Source organism: Ammospiza caudacuta, chromosome 1 (genome assembly GCF_027887145.1).
Source record: "Ammospiza caudacuta isolate bAmmCau1 chromosome 1, bAmmCau1.pri, whole genome shotgun sequence".
NCBI classification, from domain to species: domain Eukaryota; kingdom Metazoa; phylum Chordata; class Aves; order Passeriformes; family Passerellidae; genus Ammospiza; species Ammospiza caudacuta.
In genome coordinates, this window is record NC_080593.1 from 42,055,617 (window position 1) to 42,078,840 (window position 23,224).

The 23,224-nt window shown below is 36.0% G+C and overlaps 1 protein-coding gene across 1 annotated transcript in view; it reads left to right on the top strand.

Annotated features, from left to right (window-relative positions):
* Window positions 1-23,224, top strand: part of STT3B (STT3 oligosaccharyltransferase complex catalytic subunit B) — a 50,869-nt gene that overhangs the window by 13,801 nt on the left and 13,844 nt on the right. Inside the window, exons 2-7 of the mRNA XM_058817096.1 lie at window positions 8,586-8,694; window positions 10,418-10,705; window positions 12,433-12,498; window positions 16,062-16,161; window positions 20,613-20,711; window positions 22,237-22,383. Coding sequence (XP_058673079.1) covers window positions 8,586-8,694; window positions 10,418-10,705; window positions 12,433-12,498; window positions 16,062-16,161; window positions 20,613-20,711; window positions 22,237-22,383 — 809 coding nt within the window. The remainder of the gene's footprint in view (window positions 1-8,585; window positions 8,695-10,417; window positions 10,706-12,432; window positions 12,499-16,061; window positions 16,162-20,612; window positions 20,712-22,236; window positions 22,384-23,224) is intronic.

Consider the following 23,224-nt stretch of genomic DNA (forward strand, 5'->3'; position numbering starts at 1 on the left):
CTACCTTATTTTAACTTGCTAAACTGACTTAGATGTGCAGCCACAACACTGTAGATACTTTTAATTCTTGTGAGATAAAGAACCTTATGTTGCCATAATTTGTACAGAGTGATTTGATGTCTAATGTCTGAGTCTGGTTGGATTTACCCTTTGTCATGTTACAAAGTTCAAGTAACAGACTCTTGACAGTGGAGGGTTGTACAAAATAATTTCTGCTAAAGCTCTTCTGTAGTGCTATAGCTGTGTAAATGTTCTGCCAGAAATAAGATTGTCAATGCTTAAATATCATCTGTGATGTGAGGGATCTGGAGCCTTTCTAAGGGTCCTGTTTACTTTTTACCACGTCTTGTATTTTACAGGGTAGGAGCAGTCTGCCAGGCCATCTTGCATCCAGACTGATTTCTTACATTTCACTAAATGGGAAGTGAAGTTGGTTCAAATGCATTTTGGGTGTAACTGGTACTTTCTCAATTGCCACAGTGTTGCAGCATATAGGTGACTTTATTATGTAATAGAGATGAAAGCTGTGCCACATACTTCCAAGAAGTTAAAATATAATTAAAGTACCTGTAATGAACAGTGAATTTCCTTTTTTGTACTCTGTATTTCAGACTATCACAAAAGTTGCTGTTCGCTTCTGCTGACATACTAGATCTTGCTACAAGATAGCAGGTGTTTTTGAGATCAGTTTAATAGGACTCCAGTGTAGTTATTTAGGAGTTACAGGTTGCTTTTCTATACTAGGAGATTGTGAAAAAAGTGACTTGGAGCAAGCTGTCCTCTGTTCCCTGTTACTTCTCATGAAGCAGTCATGTTCACCTCACTGATTTTTAGTACCAGATTTTTCACAGAAAGGATATTTTGCTCTTAAAATATATTGTTCAGCTAATAGCCTTCCTATTCCTTCCTGCCAAGCAGATCCTCATGTATCAGCCTTTAACTTAGAAGACCATGGAGTTAAGCTGTTTCCATCATGTTTAAAACAAGTACAGCACAAATTTGATCTGGAAAAACACCCTCTTGAACATATTCTTGAATTTGGTGCAAAACTTCCACAGTTGCAGCATACAAGGCTTATTGTGCCACAGAGTAGCCCAAGAGCATTTAGAAAGAAACAAACATAGCACTATAGGGTTTTTTGAGTTTGTGGTAGGTAATACTGTATTGAGGAGAGAATTGGTGCCTCTCAAGAAGCTGATGCTGTCAAAAGGTACAGAACCAACACTGTCATCAATTGGATGCCAGTTGTAGTGTGGTATCTGGGGTACAGTGTATGTCCATCCATAAAAAAGAAAACAAGCATTCCATTTTTGCCTGTAAAAATTTCAAATTATTCTGTTTCCATCTTGTCTTTAAAACCTCTTGGGAATTTTGACTATCCCAAGAAAAATGTCATCATCACTTTCTTCTTAGGTCTAAAATGTTGTTACATGTTATGAATGGCAGAATTCACTGGCAAAGTATGCCTTTTAATATTGATAAAACCAATGCTTTTCATAATAATTTGCCTTGAGATATAAAATAGTTCAAAAGCAAGACAGAGAAAAAGTAATAAAAAAACCTAATAGGCATCAGGGGAAGTGTCTGAAGTTGTAGACAGATATACGCCCACTACAGTGGTGATGGGAAGCATATCGTGGTTTCAGATGGTGATATATTGTGTGAAAAAATACAAATTGTGATCATGGAGTGCTCTCAAAAGCTCACAGTTTGTTAGCAAAAACACTGGAGGTGCCCTGGGTTCTCTGAAGAAGCTGAGTGACTGTATGCTCCTTGTAGAATTTTTTATCATTAAGCTACTGGTAGCATGCAGTTCCTGATTTTAGCACTTGCTAAGCGTAACATCCTATTGCAGGCAGGGAAAATACCATGCCAAGTAGTGGCAGTAGGAAGGCTGTAATCCTTCTTAAACACATTGGGGACATTCTGATATTCTTAATGGTAATTCTTAATGGTTATTCTGTAAACATTCTGGTATTCTTAGGGATTTCCATTGAGCTTAGTTGAGTGTTGGGCCTGAAAAAATGTGTGCCGTGCTGATTGTGTCATCCACCTTTTTTTCTGACTTGGCTTTCTCCTGGTTTACCTTCAGGGATTATTCTAAAGATACTACAAAAAGGAGAAGTTTTGTTTCTCAGCTGGATGCCAGGGACAGAAATTTCTTCCTCCTTTGACTCAAATTTTCCGTTGTTTTTGAAGTTAGGTGGCCCCATCACTGCAAAGCATCCTGCCATTTGGTTACATCATCATTCTTACTAAGCTTAGTTTAACAAGGGAGCCTCTGCCACATTTTTCTGAGGGGGTGAAATCTGAAATCAGAAGCAGGTCCTTGGCCAACTTTGAACCTGAGGAAACTCAGAATGGCAGTACTGCTGGCAATTCTTTTTTCTAAGGTTTGTGATTATTAGTCAGCTTTAAGGACATGTATTTCTCTTTTCAAACAGCCTTACTTGCATCAAAACCCCTACAGATCATTTGAGCCTCTCTAAGTGTAGGGCAGTCTCAGTAGCCATCACAAATACTTGATATTGTCTCAGAATGCTAAGAGTAATTACATACCCAGATATTTTATATAAAAATGTAAAGACTAAACAATCAAAAATCGCATATTTAACCCCCTAAAACCATCAGAATTAGAATTATATTAAACTTTGCATCAGTCAAAGCTTTTATTTTTTCTTTCTGGTGGACATGCCTTAGCAATCATCTTTCAATCAAGTTTCACAAGAACTGTGCAAACCTGTTCTGTGTTCCTTGTGAAAGATGGGGGAGAGTTCGTGTGCTCATGACTCCCTGGGTGGTTGTTGTCTGGTGAGGTACAGAAGCTTGGGTGTGCAAAGTGAGAACAGTTTCCCCATAAAGACATGGTAGGTGTCTATCCAGAGAAATTCCAGAAAAAAAAGATTTGTGGTCACATAAGGACTTCTAAAAAAAAAAAAAAATATATATATATAATGTGCTAATTAGGGATTAATTGTATAGTGTATGTATTAGACTTAGGACCTAATAAAACCATTCCACTGACATGAACGAATGTAAGTTAAAAACAAAGGAATGTTAGATTTTTCTGAAATAAAATTGCCTGGTGGTTCTTCCGTTCTGCAGAGTTGTCCATTTTGGCTCAGGTTAACAAAGGACCAAGCCTCTATCTCATGGGTTCTTACACATGAGAGAGGTAGAGCTTGGTGTATGTTTTCTTCAGTCTTACTGTGAGGCGTAACACCTTAGGTTTGGGTTGTGGGCACTAGGAAAGGCTCTTTGTGTCATAAGTATTTTTTCCTGTAGGTATTGCTGCTCCAAAGTTCTAATCTTGATTATTTGAAAATGGCTTAAATGTCCACACATATTTACCAAGGTTATAAACACAACACAAATAAGAATTTTCCTGATGAGAAACACTTCCTTAGTGCCTTGAATTCATTTTGTGATTGATTGGTTCTACACTTCCATTTTAAAAACCTTATGCAGAACTCAGTGTGTTAATTGCTCATTTGCAGATACAGAGCTCAGAATGAGACTTGCAGGATCTTATGCTTGTAGTATAGTCTGTGGGCAAGCAGGTGTTTTAAAATTTAATTTGGAATACTGTATATATATGTTTCTTTGTTTCAATGGAAGTTACTGAAGTTTCTCATTAGATTTTCCATAAAGTGCTGCTGAATGTATTCTTCCTTTAGATGCAAAGAATATGTCGGATATGGAGTCAATCTGCAACTATCTTTTTCAAGAATCTACACTTGCCATCTCTAATTAGATTCTGTATGGCCAAATTGATTCTGTAATCTACATTTGCATTAAAAACTGACTCCTAGAATTACTCCTATAGCTTGTAATGTTCACACTTTGTATCTTGTCATTTTTCTGAGTTTGCAGATGTGAAAATTTTGTGCATCTGCAGCTGAAGACTTTTAAAGCACAGAAGCCTTTATAATTGAAGGCTTAGAAAATTTTCAACAGATTCTGCTTGTAAGGAGATTACATATTCTCAGATGGCTGTAAAATGCTGGATAAAAAGTCTAGATGATGGGGCAATAATAGCATGAAATTGATTGGGGTTTAGACAGTCACCATTCCCACAAGAAGCAACACACTGATCTTGCACTCTCTTGGAATCAAGGGGTCAAATGAATTCCATTGCTGTCAGTGTAATTTGCCTTAAGTGTTGTTAAGGTGTGGATGAAGTAACTTCACTGTCATACATGTGCTGTTCTTTTCTATATGTTCTTATTTCTCAGTAGGCTGAATTTTATTTTAATACTCACCTTAAATAGTACTTTGTGAAGGAAATACTAAACCTAGGAACGTCAAAGACGTCTCTTTATAAATATAGCAGTAATTGTTGCTGTGAAGTGCTGGAGAATTCTGTAGCTCCTGGATAGAGAGTGATTGCTGTGACTAGCATTAAGTAATTATCCTACAGTATTGCCTCGTGTCATCAAAAAGGCAGTTCATAGCAAGGAATAAAAATCAAACCTAAGCATGAACAGATAGTTAAGATTATGTATTAACAGTGCATAAAATATAAGTGAAAACTTCACAGGCTTTGCTTTGCAAGCTGCCTAGTTAAGCTTTCTAAATTAATGTTGCTACTAAAAAAACGATTATGCCTCTGTTTCAGTTATTTTGCAGTTGCTGCTTATACTCTGTTCTATGTTAAAATATATGAGATGAGAACTGTATTTTTATTAACTTACCTCCAGTTGTCTAGTGAACCAACTGAAATGGAGGTATCTCCAACAGTGCCACAAAATTAATGGTACCATACACAGAGCACTTAGGTGATCATTAGAGCATCCCCCTCAAGGTTCAAGCTACAATACCAGCCTGGTTTGTGGTTGGGACTTTAAATTCTGAAATGTACAAAGACTTAGGATTGTTTATTCCTTTAAAGCTTAGCTTGGAGGAGGAAATAATTCAAACTACAGACATGACAGAAAGAGGCAAGGAGAACAGCAGAACATCACTTTTTCCCCTACAACGTCGACTGAAATAAGTCAGTGCTTCCTGGTGTCAGGCCCTTAGCTGAATCTTAGCAAGTGTGAATATTCTTTACAGCAGGACTGAGAACTTGAATATTTCACTCAGGTTTTCTAGCTAAGTATTTAATTAAAATGTGCTTCACATGATTTTGTTCTTTATTCTTCTCAGGTCTGTTTCAAATCGACTTTTCTCAAGGGGGTGAGGGAGGATGAGAAGGAATCTTGGGAAATGGGTAATCTATTTCCATACCTCAAGATCAGGTGGATGTGAGGGTTGAGGGTGGCAGAAAAGGGATCCTGTCCTTTGCTCTGGTTCTGTCACATCATGCTGCATACTGTTTAGTCAGTGCAACCAGCAGTGTACTTCAGTTCCAGTGTCTCCTTGGATTAGATAGAGTAGGTCAGAAGGAAGGCTGGATAAAAACCCTAAATACCACCTCTTCTTGCTGCTGCTGCAAGTTGAAGAACTGGGGCAGGCAGTGACCCCCAAACCTGACATGCAGCCCCTCCCCAGCAGTGGCTGTTCTTGCCTCCGTTCTGATTCCTTCCTCAGCTGCAGGCCCTGAATCTCCCAGTAGGCAAAGATGGCATTTTTTGTGATATTTTCTAGGGTTGTTTTACACCCCTGTGGAACCTATAGATAGTTGCAGGTACTGTGATAGCATTGCAGTAGAAATACAATACCACTGTGCTGCATTTGAAGCACAGTTTGAAAAGTACCAAGATAGTAAGGAGGTGTGACTGGTTGTGATGCTCGCTGTTTGTTAGCAGCACTCTCTGTCCTAGCTAGCTTAAAGGGAAACAATTTCACAAGGTTCAGGCTTGTCCCTAAAAAAGTGCTCTGAAGGGCTGAGTGATACCAGAGCCTAATACTGGCATCATTGTATGAGTGCCAAAGTAGACTTTTGTCTGGTGCACTGTCCATCGCTGCCAGTTTGTCCGTGCCCGAAGCTGGCTTTGATATGCAGCATCACAGCAACATTTTCCTGCTGTGTGCATAGGTTTATGTTGACATTTTAACTTATTTTTGTTTGCACTGGGAGGTGGAGTGGGCACTTGTTTTTTAAAGTCAAAATGAGGTGTTGAATTAAGCTGCTAAATATTTTTAGTTTTATTTATTTGTGTAGAAGGTTGTTTCTTGTTCTTTCAGGTCTCACAATACACTGTAGTATTGCCAGTAATTTCTGCTGCAAAGGCATGTGGAGCTGTCACTGCATGCTTTCATTTGTGGCGAAAGAATCACTTTTTTGAAAGAGGGGCCAATAGATTTGTGTCTGTCTAAGAGTATATTAGGAGGGAAGATTAAATTCTTACCTCTGAAGTGGTAGAAGTAAAATGCTGTTACGTTGCATTTCAATTTTGAGTGGTAATTCATTCTTATTAAAGACTTAATGGGATGCTGCCAAAGCTCAAGACAGTTGTTCACATCCTTCTGAAGTCAGTTGCAAAGCTTTGCTAATTAGAAACATGAGGAGAATGTCAATATGTATTCTTCTTGCCTATTTTGTTTGTTTAACTAATCTTTTGATGCTGTAAAAGTAAATATTAGTCGTACTTTTGTAGCCTCTGTGAGTTTGGATCATGATTTAAAAATTCGAAAGTAATTCGTGTTAGTAAATATCTTACTTGTTCCCTTTTTGAAGTTCTAGGATAACAATATTCGCTGGGTTTTCAGTGTTTTCAGTCCTGTCTGTAGCTGGATGGATTCCGTCTGTCCTGTGCAGTATGAAACTTCTGATTTGTTACATACCATACTGCAGGCACTTGGCACTAAACAAATTAACAATAGACCTTGCTGTCCTAAGATAAGAGGCTAATTTTACAGGTACAGCATTTCAGAAATCACATTAGAGTTGACAGTTCAGAACTGGAGAATTAATTAATATTTAGAAATCTAGTCAAACGGGAATAGTTGTAGGCTTATTAGAAACCAATGTCACATTGCTGTTTGAATCAAAGATTTCTAGGTCAGAATGACTGATGTTCATGTGAATTTTCTTATATAAACATGACTAATGACTTCTGAAAGCCCACAATTTTATCAGTTAATATATCCTATATAAATGCTTATTTAACAGATGTAAGATGAGAGTGTTCCTGAAAGTACTTCACTCTGTTATTTACCTACTTTTAATATAATTTGACTAATGCTGTGACAGTTCAGACACTTGAAGCATGCAAATTTGCTGACATCTGAACCTGAATTTCAGTTCTTTTTGTTCTTCCACTGTGTAGATGAAGAATCTGCTCATGACCTCAATGTGGTTTTGTTTCAGATACTACTTGTACTGACTAAACAATTAGGAATTTGATGGGGTTTGCAGTCTTAAATGACCTTAGCTTTATTCTGTGGAAATGAATTGGTTCAAAGTAAACTTGTGATATTTTGGGAATCCTAGATATGCAAAAGAATTTGAATTAGTTTTAATTTTTTTGTCAGAAGGGATGCATATTTCTGATATAAGGGAATTCTTCCATAAAATAGATAAAAAGAAAAACACACACAGTCTTTTCTAGGCTTGAATTTAGCAGTGTCTTTGGAAGTCTTATGTGGTGGTTTGCCCATCTAACCTTTTGTCTGTCGTAGTATTCCATTTAGTCACCTGAACTTCTACTTAACTGATGAATAAAATCTTTAATACTTCTTTAACCAATGAATTTCACATGGTTAACCGAAATTCAATTAGAATATCTATTAGAACAGTTGGCTTTGTGAATGTTGCTTGTTTTAGAAGCTGTGTTCACCCAGGCTTTTCTCTACCTAAACTTTCTCTACAAAGCTTCACATTCTCAATATCTGTAGCCTTTTTAGTTTCGCCTTTGAATGAGTGATCATGAAAGAGTTGCTGTTTTAGGGTGACATGCACTGTAGTGCTTCTTGCAGCCTGATACTTAATTTCAAAAACTAATGGACATTTTAGTAGTTTAAAAGTTTTGTTATCAAATGTTTGAGATATTTTGTGCCAGGAAGGTGGAAGATGAATGCCTTCATAGCAGTCTGTTGGTGTCTTTTAATGGTTTTTATACAGTGTGGAAGGCTGAACTGAAGGTGTGCATGAGAGACCCTTTGTTGTACAAGAAATTCTCTGCAGCAGAATATGTACAAACTTTGAAACTTCATCTACAGAGGTTCTACATTGTGTAAATTCTTACTGCTTGAAAGAAGGCCATTGGTTTGATAGTATGAACAAACAGACTGATTCCTGTTGCCTGTTATTGAATGAGTCACCTGTCGATTTTACAGGAAGTAGGGCAGCTGCATGAGTAGCTATCCTGTCTCAGAATGGAGTCTTGCCTTGACTGCATGTGATAGACTGTAGTGGAAAATGTATAGTTTTAGAAAGGAATAACAAAAATTACCAGAGTACTGTATCAGAGTGAAGGAAAACATTTTAAAGTTTACACACAAAAATGAAGTCACCAAAAACTGTAAACTGTCATCTGTAGTATATGCACTTGCTGTAGAAGTGAAGAAAATATAGTATGAGTAGCTGAGAACTTAGTAATGTACTTCAAAACACTGAAGGTTGAGAGGACCATTGTACTTACATAGTAAATGAGATGCTAAAGCTCTTGATTTTATCTTATCCTTCTGTTTCTTTCTAGGTTTAACTATAGATCAACACATCATCTTGCATCTCATGGCTTTTATGAATTTTTAAATTGGTTTGATGAAAGAGCATGGTATCCACTAGGAAGAATAGTAGGTGGAACTGTAAGTATTGTAATAATACATTTCTTTTTAAAAAATCAATTTAATAAGTAAAAAATAATGAAAGGTGACTTTTTAGGAAGTTTTTTGAACTTTCAATACAAATATGATGTTGATAAAAGGAGAATCTTAATAAAATTTGCTTTTAATTGTCAAATTGCTGCAGAGGGAATATCGAGATGTTTTTCATTTTTAGCTGCAGAAACTAAGTCAACATGTCTTATTCAATAGTACACTGTGACCAAGAAATACAGAACTTCCTTACATATGAAATTCTAATAAGTAACAAATCAGGGTATTATGGCTCCTACAATTCCACTATATGAAATCAAAACAGGAAAAACTTTGAAAAAAAAATTAAAAATCATTATCTAAATCTCTTAAGGTACAAGTTTTAATCCAATTATGTATGGTGAGTAGACTGCATGTGTGTATGGAAAAAAGTTAGGATTTCACTGGGAGAAGACCATGTGAAATTAGATCAGTGTGGCACCTGTACAAAACATCAGGACTAGTTAAGATTGGTATCAGTGCAAGTCACAAGACAGGAAAGGTATGCAAAACAATGTTACCGAGTCAAAATGCAAATATCACTCATTGGAATAGCTTTAGTAACACTAAGTAATGCAGCCACGTGTTTCTTAATGTGTGAAAGTTCATTAAAGCTTTTTAATGCCAGTATATACCACTTAAAGGCATTTATAAGTTTCTTGTAGCAGTTAGATCACCATTGTTTTAGTATCTTAGAGATACTGGACACTCTTTATGCAACATTTAAGTGCATGTTTTTCACACCTATCTTATACAAAATAAAACCTCTTAAGAAAAAGAATTGAAATATATGCAGGGGAATGTTCAGTCATCTGTTAATTCAATTTAGTACAATGTCCTTCTTAGTTTTTGAAAGAAACTAAGGCAGGTGAAGTACATATTAACTTGCCTAGGATGTATTGATTTTTCTAATGTTGATAAATGTGGGAGGGTAGAATTCCTATTAAGAATATTCTAAAGTTCTCCAGTATTCTATGGTGGATTCAATAGATTTGTGTAAGTCTATGCTACCTTTCCTGGTGCACATATTAATTCAGTTTTTACAGGACTTTGTTTTAATCTGTCGTATCCAAAGATGTCTACAGATACCTTGTAAAAAGGTAGTATTCAACTGACTGACCATAAACTTTTCATCTTTAAAAAATTAACTCTTATTGAAGTACGTTTTCTCTCCCTGTTGGCACCAAGAAGTGAAAGAATAGCATGGTACATTTTAAAGGAAAATGGATATGACTGGGAAATTTTGGGTTTCTTCTTGATGTCTTAGGCTTTTGGGGCTTGTTTTTTTATTTCCTTAAAACTGGTAGCTGGCTTGAAATTCTGTTTCAAATTTTGGTTTCTGCTTCCATACCTTAATGACAAATTGTTTTCATTATATGATAAATGTCAAGCGAGATGGGATGTTATCTGTATGCTGCTCATTCATTTATGAAGTAGATTATATGTTATTGTTAGCATTTGGATAAAATTAAAAGAGCCTAGGGTATTCAGTGTTGTTGTCAAAACATGATTAAAGTAGTACTAAAATAATTCTATTAGCTTATGCTAATACTCACTGCTTATATCAGCTTAAAAATTATTGTTCAATTGAAAGTTCTGTTTAAACATGCATACCATGACAGTTTTCTGTAATAACCTAGTGTTCTGGTTTGTTTTGGTTTTTATCTCCATGTAGGTATACCCAGGACTGATGGTGACAGCAGGCCTTATACATTGGATTTTAAATATGCTAAATGTGACAGTCCATATAAGAGATGTCTGTGTGTTTCTAGCACCAGTTTTTAGCGGCCTTACAGCTATTTCTACTTTCCTGCTCACCAGAGAACTGTGGAACCAGGGAGCAGGGCTTTTAGCTGCCTGTTTTATCGCCATAGTTCCAGGTTACATATCCCGATCAGTAGCAGGATCTTTTGACAATGAAGGCATAGCTATTTTTGCACTGCAGTTCACATACTATTTATGGGTAAGTAATTGCTGAGTCTTTTGCTTTGGAAAGGTTTTTTGGTTCCTCCTCCAACCAAATGACTGATTTTTCTTAGAATCCATTGAATTCTGATTTTCCTCCCTCTCATCTCTCTTCCCCTTGGCTCTTGATTAGGCAAGTACTGAGAAGTCACATGATCTGAACCACTCCATAATCATGCTCTTCAGTTTGCATTGTAAAAGCACAGTTCCACTGAAGTGTGTGTGTCCTGTAGTAGTAATAAAAATGATGATGAGTCTAGAAATTTAAAGCAAACAGAGGGGTTGTTTGTTTTTTGGTTTGGAGGTGTTAGTGTTGTGTGCATCAAATGTTAGCCTCCTTATATAGCTGTGAAAAGCTATATAGATAATAAGCTAATATAGCATATTCAGAGAAGACTGTGAATATGAAGTGCTTTAAATTGTCTTCTCTAAAGACTTTTGACTGTATGGAGTGTCTGGGCTTTGAGTTCAGTATCGAAATAAAATGGTCAAAGCTGTCTACAGTCAGATATTAGTGTTTCTTGTGTGCTTAGAAAACCAGTCTTATGTCTTTTCATTTGCCTGCTTGCTGAAGCAACATGTCTGCCTCTCCTTTATCTGTGTGGCATTGCATCCATGAGGTAGTTTTGATCCATAAGGTAGTTTTGCAGGAAGGAATTTAGGAAAGCTAGAGTATTTCTGGGCTGTTGAACCCACTTTGGAGATAACAAGAATAGCATAACTATATTGTTAATTCCGCACAGACACTGTAGGGTACTGTCTCTTGTGTATTCTGGAATGCCTGCACTTTTCATTTAGAGGGCTCAATATAATACCTGGTCACTACAGCTTTCTCCATAATTTTGTCAAGAGTTCTGGTTTTCATAAGCAGATGCATATCCACAGATGTTTTAGCTTTAGAGTATTTCAGACTTTGGGATATATTTGGTAGGAATATAATGGAGGAGAACTGAATTTTTCATGACTGAGTGACTGGTGTTACTTAAATGCAGTATTTTTTAATCTGGTTTTAGAATAAGCTGCAGCTGGGAAGGTGTGCTGTGTTTGATAACAATAATAGAATCAATCTGTGTTGTTACTTTAGAGTAACTGAGATATGATAGCAGTTATCTGTTCTTATGGAATTCATATTTAACTAAACTGCAGAGTGCAATAATGTTTTCATGAGCTCTTGTAGAATCAAATATGTTTTATAGACAACTTTCTAGTGTTTTTTAATGTCTGTTCTTTGTTCCTGTTCTCCCTTACTATAGTCACCCCCATCAGTTTCAGACAAATTCATATTCCTGGGGCAGTTTCTGGATCCTGCTAAACCTTTAGTGGTATCTGGATGCTCTTGTTAACCTTAAGTGAATTTTTTTGGAATAGCTATTTTGTCTGTAATGGCAGAGTTGGGTCAGATGCCAGACAAATTGAGGCATGGATGGTCTTCCCTTAGAATTATAAAGTGCTCTAACATCTCAGAGAAGGTAGCACAGAGCCATTGCAACTACATTTCTACAGATCATAAGGCAGAGAGTTGGATTGAATGCTTTTGCTAGAGAAATACATCTAACCTTTTCTGTGTGAAAGAATTGCATTTGTGTTACAATTTTATGGACATCAGTTCAGAAGCATCAAATACAACTTGATGCAGGCTAAAGTTCTCTCAACAATTGTTTTGGGATGAAACTTTAGAGCATTGTTCAGGATTTGTCATTCATAAATACTTGGTTATTTTTCCAGGTGAAGTCTGTGAAAACTGGGTCAGTCTTTTGGACAATCTGCTGCTGTCTATCCTACTTTTACATGGTAAGGCTTTTGTATATATAATAGCTAAACTATTTGAGTAACTTACATAATTCATATGTTGACAAAGAAGAGAATAAGGCTATTTTCATCTATGTTGGAGCCAGAATATAAAATTCTTGCTTTGTATTGTTATTAAAACCTTAAGTATATGACTAAAGTATGTATGACTATAGTATGTAAAGGTAAAGTATTTAAATCAACATGGTTAAACATGATTGATTGGGGGACAAAATGAAAATATAATAACTTCACTTGCCAATTTTTCCCATGTTGTGAATAGGTGCTCTGATTCAGTTGGATTTTTATTTGAGTACAGGTAAATTAAGGTATAATTTTAATGTTTATGTGTCTGTGTGTCATTACCATAATACAATAATAATCAGAATATTTAGAATGTGAGGACAAAGTTACATTTTTATAATTTTGAAAGCTATTTGTATGGGTATAATTATGCCATCAAGTAAAGCTTACCACCAGAACTGATGAATTACTTCAGTGTCATAATAAACGATCATAAATGCCCTTTTCATTCTTGATCTATGAAAATGAAAGCTATTGCAGAGATTTTCCTAAGGGCTAACAGAGGGGGAAAACACTAGTAGTAAACATGAGGAGATAAAACTAATAGAAAAATTGAGGGAATTGGTTTTCCTCCTCCTCCATCTTCGAAAACATTACACTAAGAATTCTCTTGTTTGAGTCAAATGTGGGTTTTTTTCCCCTAACTGATAAACTTTTTGTGGCTGTATGAAAAATAAATTACCCTCAAAATAGCCAGTGCTAGGACAGTCAGGCTAATTGCTTGGTGACAGTTAAGATTGAGGTCTCAAATAATGCTTTCCTATCATCAGGTAACTGAGTTTGCAAAAACAAGGAGTTAAGACAAGGTTAATTCAAAGGTTGTCTGAATGCTGTCTAGTTTTCCTCTAGCTTTAATGTCCATTTGGTTTTCTGGGAGACTTTTGCAGTTAATATAGGAAATAATAGCCTTGTGTTTGTCACCAAAGATACTAAGATAGCTATTTCTTGTTAAGTACATTTATTCATTCCATTTCTCCTCCTTTTTGCCACATTGCTTAATAGAGAGCCACTTCTTTATACACAGCACTGCTGTTTATATAGCTTTGTAGTGAAAAGGTTCTGTAGCTTTGGTACATGTTTAAGTCCAGTATAAAAGCTGCAAGTAAATTTTTGAGTTGTAATATTTGTATAGCACAGTATTTTTTATATTGTGCCAATTTATTGGTAAGATCCTCTCAAAGTGCCTTCATAAACATACAAATAAAAAATACAATACTTTCACAATTTTACTGCTAAAAATCACACAATAACAGGTTCTTAGCATCTTGGTGTGTGGGATTGTATGTAAGAGTATGTGATCATGTGTGCATATGGTATCTGAACTTAAGAATCAATGTAATCATGACAGTCAATCCTTACATATAAATGGGGGGTGCTGTTATTTTCCTTTCAAGTTCTGTCAGCTCATGAAAGGTTCAGATTCATCTGTAGCTTAGCTTCACATCTCAGTGAATAGATGTTAGAATTTTATTGCTTGTATCTGCATCATCCCACATATGATGGCCTTCCCTATATTGTATTTACCTTTTGGAAAGAATTTTGTGGAGTTGCCCTTCTAGATGTTTTGCTTAAGTATATTTTTAGGACAAAACATAATTTTCTATTTGTTACATTGTAATAATTTGTCTTTCTCTGGTGGAGTTAGTAATTTTCAGTGTAAATTGGAAGTTAAATTAGAGTTTTGAGGTAGTAAGAGTTCAGTCCTTCAATGGGAAGTTTGGACAACAGCTTGAAAGGCAAAGGGATATTGCATGAACTGACAAATCTTTCCTGAAACTAAATCTGCCTTAGAATATATACCTAACTCACTGTGGTAATTTGACTCATAGCCTTGCATTGGATTCAATATAGAGAAGGGTGTTTTCTCCTTGGATTTATATTTTTAGCCTTTGTTTTACTTCATCAGCTTCTGCTTCATATTTTCATGGCAAGGAGGTAAAATAAAAGAAGGCTTTACATTGAAGCAATCCTGTAGGAGTAATAGCATGTCTTCACTCTTTGCCAGTCTGTGAGGATGCCTCAGTTTTGTTTGAAAAGTTCCAAAGTGCATCTTCAGTATAATTTTCAGTGCCTAGATTTGGGTTCAAATTTTGATAATTAGGGATGCAGGTCTCTGGTCCATGCAAGCTCTGACCTCCTTCATTCAAACCTTTCCCTGAATTTGACAGTGTTCTATTTGCATGTTTGAACTCTATTCTGTCTTACCTGTCTTCAGGTACATGTTTTCTCCCATTAAATAAATTTAGCTGTGTAAAACACAATACTTCATCCAAGTAATTAGGCACTAGGATTTTGATAATCTGGAATGAGTTATTAGAGAACTTTGATTATTTTATTCTACTTGTTTTGTATTGTCTGAATTGCTTACCATAAATTTTGAAATGCTGGGGTTTGTAGTATTAGTGTCAAAAGACAGTAATCTTGGCCTCATGTTTTTTTTAGAATTTGTTCTATAGAACATAGTAATTTGGGTTTCTTTTTGGATTCTAGGGCTTTAAAAATAGCTACGTGAATCTAAACCCTAAAGTACAATTAAAGTGAAAACCACATTAGCTACTGCATGCTAAAAATGAAGATCTAGGTTAGGCATGGTGCATATGGGAGAAGTCTAGACCGTAATATGACAAGAGGACATGTTAAAATACAGATTGTCTAGTCAATATAAGCCTTTCTAAATATGTTAGAAATTTAGATAGCACATTGTAATGATAGCTCATTAAATCCTCACTGAAACCAGCAATCTGTTAATAACACTGGAGTGTTTCAGTTCTAAGTACACCAACAGCTTCTCAACAGCTCTTGTTGCCCCAGGTTTGCAATGTCTATAATATTGTTGTATATCATTCCACAGTGCTCAGTCCTGATTTCATGTGCTTCCATACTCTTCCCTTTGTTCATTTCCCTATACTGCAACCTGCACTGGCTGCTCTGGTCTCAGAGTTGTGCTCCTGGAGGTGCACCTTGCTCCCTTTCCCTCTCTAGCTGGAGATAATGTTCCTTGTCCTCGGCAAAAAGTGCATGGTGCTAAATTTGTCAAAGAAAGTTTTGCATCCTACATGAGATCATAGAATATCCTGAGTTGGAAGGGACCCCAAGGATCATCAAAGCCCAGCTCATGGCCCTGCAGATCCTTCCACTGCCTTGAGTTGCAGCCTTCACCATGGGGAAAGGCCTCCAGCATAACATTTGTTTGCCAGTATGGCCAGATTAGCTTGGAAGGAGGACATCCAGGGAAGGGTAGCCTAGGAAATCCATCAGCCCATTTCAAACACCTCTGATATGTGGGCTTTGTTGAGGTTTGTTTTTTTCTTTTATAATATATATTGAAGAGGATTCTGGTGGTATTAGTAGTAGTTCTGACTGCTTGTGTAGATGGGCTGTGTGTTTTCTTGTCAGACCATCAAGATGTATAAATCCACCATGGGCTGTCCTAGGAATTTGCAGATATTTTCAGGTCTAATCTCCTGTTCCATTTGTCTTAGGTCTCTGCATGGGGTGGTTATGTTTTCATCATCAACCTTATTCCACTGCATGTGTTTGTTCTGTTGCTGATGCAGAGATACAGCAGGAGAGTCTACATTGGTAAGTTCTGTTCACTGCAAAGTCATTCTCTGATACTTAAAACATGAGATACAAAATTATTGTACTGATGTGTTTTGTATCAAGTGGGTGTTAAGTAATTGCATATCAGATTGAGTTGTTTTAATTTGATTACTGATTATAGTCAGTTATTTTCTACAACATAGAAATAAGGAGTTGAAGCATACTCGCACTTACAAAATTTCATATATATTGCTACTAATTAATTTTTTCCTTTCTAGTGAATGGGAAAGAAAAATGGGTGGTTTGATGTAAAAGAACCCTATTAATATCTTGTAAATATGCATTACATGTGTGCCTTTAATAATGTTTTATATTTTTTCTTTTCCAACAATTGGTATTCTTAAAATTTATATAGCAGAAATTATGCAAACATCTAGATAAAGGCATAAGAAATTTTGAGCAGCCATGTAAGTTTTAGATCACTGAGAAAAGGCTTGCACAGTAAGAGTCTGCCCACTCCATGGGAATCCTTAAAATTTTATTGGATTAATTGGTCAGCCTTCCTTCCAGTTTCAGGAATGTGTGAATAGGGATCCTGGGAGCCTAACTTTTTAATTGATTTGCCTGACATTTAAATACTGTGTAAACTGTTTTTACTGACACTTTACCAATAAAATCAGTTGGCCATGATGTAGGTGTGTGAATGGAATATTTAGTAAGCAATTCAGGTATTCAGAGATTTAGAAGTTAGCTGGAACACTTTTAATGTGAAGCCTTTACCATAGGTATATGGAGAACATAATGTGTGCTGAAGCGTAATCACAAAGCATTTCATATTTGTAAATATATTTTATTCCTCTTTTTAGTACTGTTTTATCTTTGTATTTTCAATTATTTTAATGCTTTTTTAGTCCCTGCTAGAGAAATTACTTCAAGTACATATATGTGAACCACTATATATCACAATTGCTTAATTTACTCAAGTTCAGTTTTGAATTTTTGTTATCAAAACTATAAATATTACTTCCATACTACTATGCTACTCTATGTAAGTAAGAATTGGAAATTGATTAAAATTTTTAAAAGAGAGAAAGAAGAATCTCTAACCCATCTTAGATTTGTTAGTATTAGTTAACTTCTTCATTAACTACTTCTTCCTAACTTAAGGGGGAAGTAATTAATCTTGTTTTCTGTTTAAAATTGTTTTACTGAATATTTTCATTTTCTGATTTCTCTGAATTAGGCAAGAGAAAATTAGATCAACTAATTAGCAATATGGTAGCCAGAAACAATAAGGAATAAATGCTCTTGCTTTTTCAGCTTTAAATTAACTAGTCTTTGAACTCATGTGGGAAAAATAGTACAGCAAGTTCATAGGAATTAAAGGGTTTGGCAGATGTTTGTTTTGCAAATAGCTGCAGTGTTTTGAGATGTTATTGCCCTTCAGCAGTGAGGGATATGTGCTGCCATGGAGCTGTCAGAATGAAAATGTGATCAGTGCTCTCTGTTTCATTGCAACTGCTGTCTTAATTTAAGCTTTCATAGGAGGCCCTAGAGAAGTCTGTACAGCTCACATTACTATGTCATTTCTAGGTTTGTTTAACAGGATGTTTTTGTAAAACAGGTAAGAATGTTCAAGCACTTCTGAGAGGAAATTCAAGTGTGCTTCACCTCCAAACTATTCAGATAGGGAGAAGAGATTACAAAAGCTCCTTGAAGCAGGGAGAATAAAGATATTGGGGGAGTTTCTGTTGCAATTGCTACTGCGCCTGCAACAGTCTTACCATTCTTAAAAAACTTACCACGTGCAGCTAAAACTTTTGAAAACTATTGTCAGCTGACAATTGATAACAAAAGCTACATACTTTTTACTGTTATGGAGAATTTTGGGGGTTTTAATTTCTAGATCAGTTGTTTACATTTATTTCAAGCTAGCATGAGCCATTTTATAAAGGCTCTTTGTGTTAAGTTTAATCCAGCATAACATAAATGTAGAGAACAGTATTTGTCAGAACCAAATTTTTTAAAATAGTGGTGGATTCCTGATATATATTTCTCATAAGAGTGTTCATACACCAAGGAAAAGGTTAGTGGGACATAATTGATATATCTGGGAATGTAACTCAGAATCGTGTAATGAGTAAAAATTTCCAGAATGTGAAGGGTTTGCCAATTTTAAAATATTTTAGGGCTGGAAGGCAGATGACTTTATTAGCCAGATAGCTTCTGACCCATTTGGCATCAATAGTGATGATGCTACCTCCATCTGAAAGCTCAAGCTGTGCTTTTATTATTTTTTCATCTTGACAATGGCCAGTGCCTTTCATTCAGAAACTCTAGTTTAATCATTATGAACAAGCTTACAATTCCAGTGTATTAACAGAGCAGTGAATAACTTCTTTATTCAGATACAGCAACCACTGATACTATATTCTATCACTGTAGTCTCTCTTTAGTTTCTCATATGTTTAAAAAATAAATGGTTGTGCACTTGGAAGGGTATAGATTTATGTTATATTTGCACACCTCAGTTTTATAATTTTTCATACAATTTTTTTAGGTTCTGTATAATTATCAGAATATATTTAATAAAACACGTGAGGATCTTCCAGAATTTAAAACTTCATTTCAATAATCCCTTGTTATATGTCTTGTATTTTATCATTAAAGCAGGCATATATTTATATCAATTACTTCAGTGTTCTAAAATTTCAGATTGAGTGTTTTTTTCTGGTGATTGTAATCCATTAATTGAAAGAATGTCTCCAGTATATGATTATACTCTCCAGAGAAGCTTTTAAGTAGGTCTTTCCTGTGTTTGTGTGGTATACTGCAAATTAAATTCTTTGTAAAATGACTTTATCCACAGTAGGTCAGAATGATTTTGTTCTGGAGTTGATCAAAGTTATAGCCATAAGAACAGCATGCAAGAATCAAAATTAACTCCTTATTTTTGCAAAGACTGTGTGAACTGTAGAATATAAAAGAATATTTAAAGTTAGTGATGATATATTGCCCTGATGTTTCTAGCTTCCTAGAAAAATTGTCATGTTGTGGAAATTATCTTTTTTAAAAATCTTTTCAGTACCAGGCAGTATGTACCTTTTTGAAAGAAGTGGGAGTAAGGGATTGGGATGGGGATGGGCAGTGCACATAGCAAGTATACCAGTTGCAGGACTGGGCTTAAAAATGGTGATTTACAGTGGTCTAACAAATGTGAAATGTAGTGATTTATGCCAACCATTGAACTTCCACAGGATGGCAGTGTTGTAACAGTTGCATGGTACAGTAAATGATTTATGTTGTAGTGAATTCTTCAAAAATTGAGCTTCCTGCAGGAAAAACACATTTCAGTGACTTAAGAGGGCATAGGTGAGTAGCTAGGCCAAGCTGTGCAGTACAGGTGCTTGAAAGAATAAACCATCCCTTCTGACTGGTTTGGAACTCAGACAGTGCCCTGGGAGCATAATCCCTCAGTGAGACCACATAGGTGCTATGGCAATGACACCACAGCTCAGTGATGCATCCTCAGAACTGACCTCATGGAGTTACTAAAGGGCTCCATGAAAACAGGGATCTCTTGGTAAGATCCAGGTTATCTACAGCCAGATAGTGGTTTAGGATTTGTAGGAGTTTAAAAATATGACAGGTGAATTAGTGCTGTTTTCCACTGAAGGAATGGACTTCAGATTGGCTGGTTACTTCAAATGTAATCAGCCTCATGGCTTTTCAGATTTGGTATTCTTACCTTCCCCTTCCATCTCTTCTTCACCTTGTAATATTGAGGACCAAAACCCTTTCAAAATAAAGTATATGAATGTTAATGCATGTTCAATAAGAATTCATATTAATAATAGTAATTAATTATGCTCTTGGCCTCTGTTTTCTGGGGGATTATAAGTCCCCAGGGTTTATACAGATCTATCAATACATATGCTTAATATTAATTTTTAATTCTATTGTTGTTCAATTTCTTGCCTTCCCTCTGCTCTTGTGTTAAATAAAGAACAATGGTGCCTGTTTGCATTTTCTAAAGAAGTAGTGGACTCTTAAAGGTTTTGCTTTTTTGAGGTCTGATCCCTTCAATTTCTCCTCATATGGAAAGCTTCCTATGTCACTTGTTTTTTGAGAGCTCTTTCTATATCCATGACTCTCAAAACCAAGATGGGAAGAGAAAACTTTTTACAAGCTGAAGAATCTTAGGTAAATGGCTTATTTTCCTAGGAAGAGATAAAACTGCAATTTGAAAGAACAGTATGCTGCTACATCCACTAAAATGGGTTGCAATGGAGAGCTTTATTCTAGTCAGTGAAGAAAAAAAGAAACTCAGATGGCTGAAATATTTAGCATACTACAGTTCTGTTTTGCTGTCAGTGGAGTTAGGGGAGAAGGTGGACTCCTCTCTGACGATGGAGCCAATGCTTTTTCAAATGTGTATTAATTCTGTTCCCATCTTTCTCTTCCCCTCTCCTCACATTTTTCTCTCCTAGCATATAGCACTTTCTACATTGTGGGGTTAATATTATCCATGCAGATACCTTTTGTGGGATTTCAGCCAATTAGAACAAGTGAACACATGGCAGCTGCAGGTAAGAAAATGAAGCTTCTGCATCCAACAGCCTCCTTAGCACAGGAAAACCTCAAACACTTGCAGCTTTATTTCCTTGTATTAGAAAAAACACCAGCTAACTAAACAAATTGTTAAAGAAAGAGGTACAATTTAGTGTCTTTTGGGAAGTTTTCTTTCCAATTGACACCATATCCTCTTTTTGTGTGAGCTAACGGAGGTAAAATGCTTCCATAAGACTGGATCAGTTAGCATTCTGACAAGCGCTAACTTTACACATTGATAATCTCTGCTGGTTTGCAACACAATGTTGCCTTCACACGGTGTACAATTGAAATATTCCAATGTACAGTAGAAACATTGGTAACACAGTTTTTACTGAGCCGTTTGGTTTTAGAGTTGATAATCTTCTGTAATTTTTCAATGCAGGCTAAATACAAATTACTAATCAGGAGGGTGATTTTTTAAAATAACCGTTTTCAATATTGTTTGGAGGTTTTTTTTGATTTCTTTAAGTTGATTTTTCCATAGTTGTTGGCAGTCAGACATCTTGATTTCTTGACAGCAATAACCTCTGCTAACAGTGAGTTTAACTGCATGCACTGTTTGTGTGATAGAGTCCAGTTTGTTAGATTCCCCAAGGGGTTTTTTTTACATTTAGTCACTTACCAGAATGTATTTGGGAGAGTATTGGGACATCATTAAAATTTAACACAAAAATACTTTCAAAATGGAGACTTGCAACAATCTGAATATAATGGAAAAAGAAAAAAATTACCTAGCCATATTCAGATTCTGAAGATTTTTTACATTTATTTAGTGAATAGAATTTTTGTCTTTCGCTATGAGCTCAGACCTAGTGAATTTCATTGTGTACCTTGAATTCTTTGTTAATTTGAAGAAAGATGATACACTTCTGTTTTATTTTGTTCCTCTGCCAGCCAGCATTGAATTTTCACTTTTGATGAAAGGATTCATCAGTGGATTGATCTGACTACATACCATGAAATGAATAATAACTGAAATACCATGTCCAAGTTCTGGGTTTAATGTTAAACACTTAACAGCCTTTTTGAGTATGTTGGGTGCTTCACCATTGAATACTGGTGTTTCAACACTAACTTTATATAATTCAGTTGACTTAATACTTACTTGGTTACTCCCGTTTTATTCAGTAACTTAGTTTGCATACATTTCTGTATTAGCATTGTGTGTTGCCTGAAGTCTGTCTCTTAATTTTTTACCACATCTAGCTAGGTATGTTAACCTGTATTCCTGTCAATCAATGCAATGTGCTTTTCAGGAGATCTTTTCAGGAGATTCTCTCCTTTAGAATATTTTATCTCATTGGAAGCTTCTGGTTTTGCAAGTGTCATGCCTGTTAAGTATTAAAGGTTATTTGTCAGAAAGTGATGTTATACTAGTTTCTAGATGTTAGGGTGTACCCTATGTTTATTTTTCCAATTCAAATATTGTCAAATATGCTGGTTGCTTTAACAGGTGTACTGCTTTTGAGCATTTAAACAAGAACTTTCCTCTTTCCATAGGTGTTTTTGCACTGCTGCAGGCTTATGCATTTTTGCAGTATCTCAGAGACAGATTAACAAAGCAAGAATTTCAGACATTGTTCTTCTTGGGCGTCTCACTAGCTGCTGGTACTGTATTCTTGAGTGTCATCTATTTGACATACACAGGTAAATAAATGTGAAACTCATTTACCTTCACAGCTTGTAAGCCAGATGATCAACGTTTGGTTTAGCCTAAAGTAGTTGTTTCAACATTTTGGACTATTTAGTAGCAGTTTTATTTTTGTTACTTATGATATCATAGTTCCAAAAGTATTTTTAGCATCTCTGTTTGTTTCGAAGTCTTCTAAAACATGGTGGTTTGATTTGCTTTTCCATGCATAAGTTAGCAAAGTTTTCAGACTGGCATATCAAAACAAAAATTGGCTTTTAATCTCAGCATGCAGCCAAATATGTATTCAGTTGCAGTTCTTGGGAAGTGTTGATTTCATCTTCTGAAATTCACTGATCAGTATCCCTGCTTCATCAGCTGGAACAGGCCTTGTTCCCCCAGCCTCTGACAGGCTGTGTGATCTGGGCTCCTGACGCCTCACAGCACTCTGACCTCTCTAGATTTTCTTAATACTCCTCTTGCACAAGAGGGTGCCCACATCTGGACCCTTTAGCCCAGCATGGGGAAGAATGAGCTTCAGGTTTTGGACTGAAATCCTGCCTGCCACAAGGCATATCAGCCACTCTTTTCAATTTAGCACAGTTCCTTTTGGCCTCTGGGATATTTTTACTTTCTGTGAGCCAGTGGTTGGACCCCAGCCCACTGTGTACTACCTTGAGCTTGTCAGGACAGCCAGTTTTCAACCAGTCAAATGGTCTTTTTGTCCTGTCCATTCTTCTTCAGCTATTAATGAGCAATGAAGAAAACATTTATCAATGTATTTCAGGAAGCTGTTCCATGGTTTTTCAGCAGCTCAGCTTCCTGCCCTTAGGTTCCCACATACAGCTTGCTGCCCTG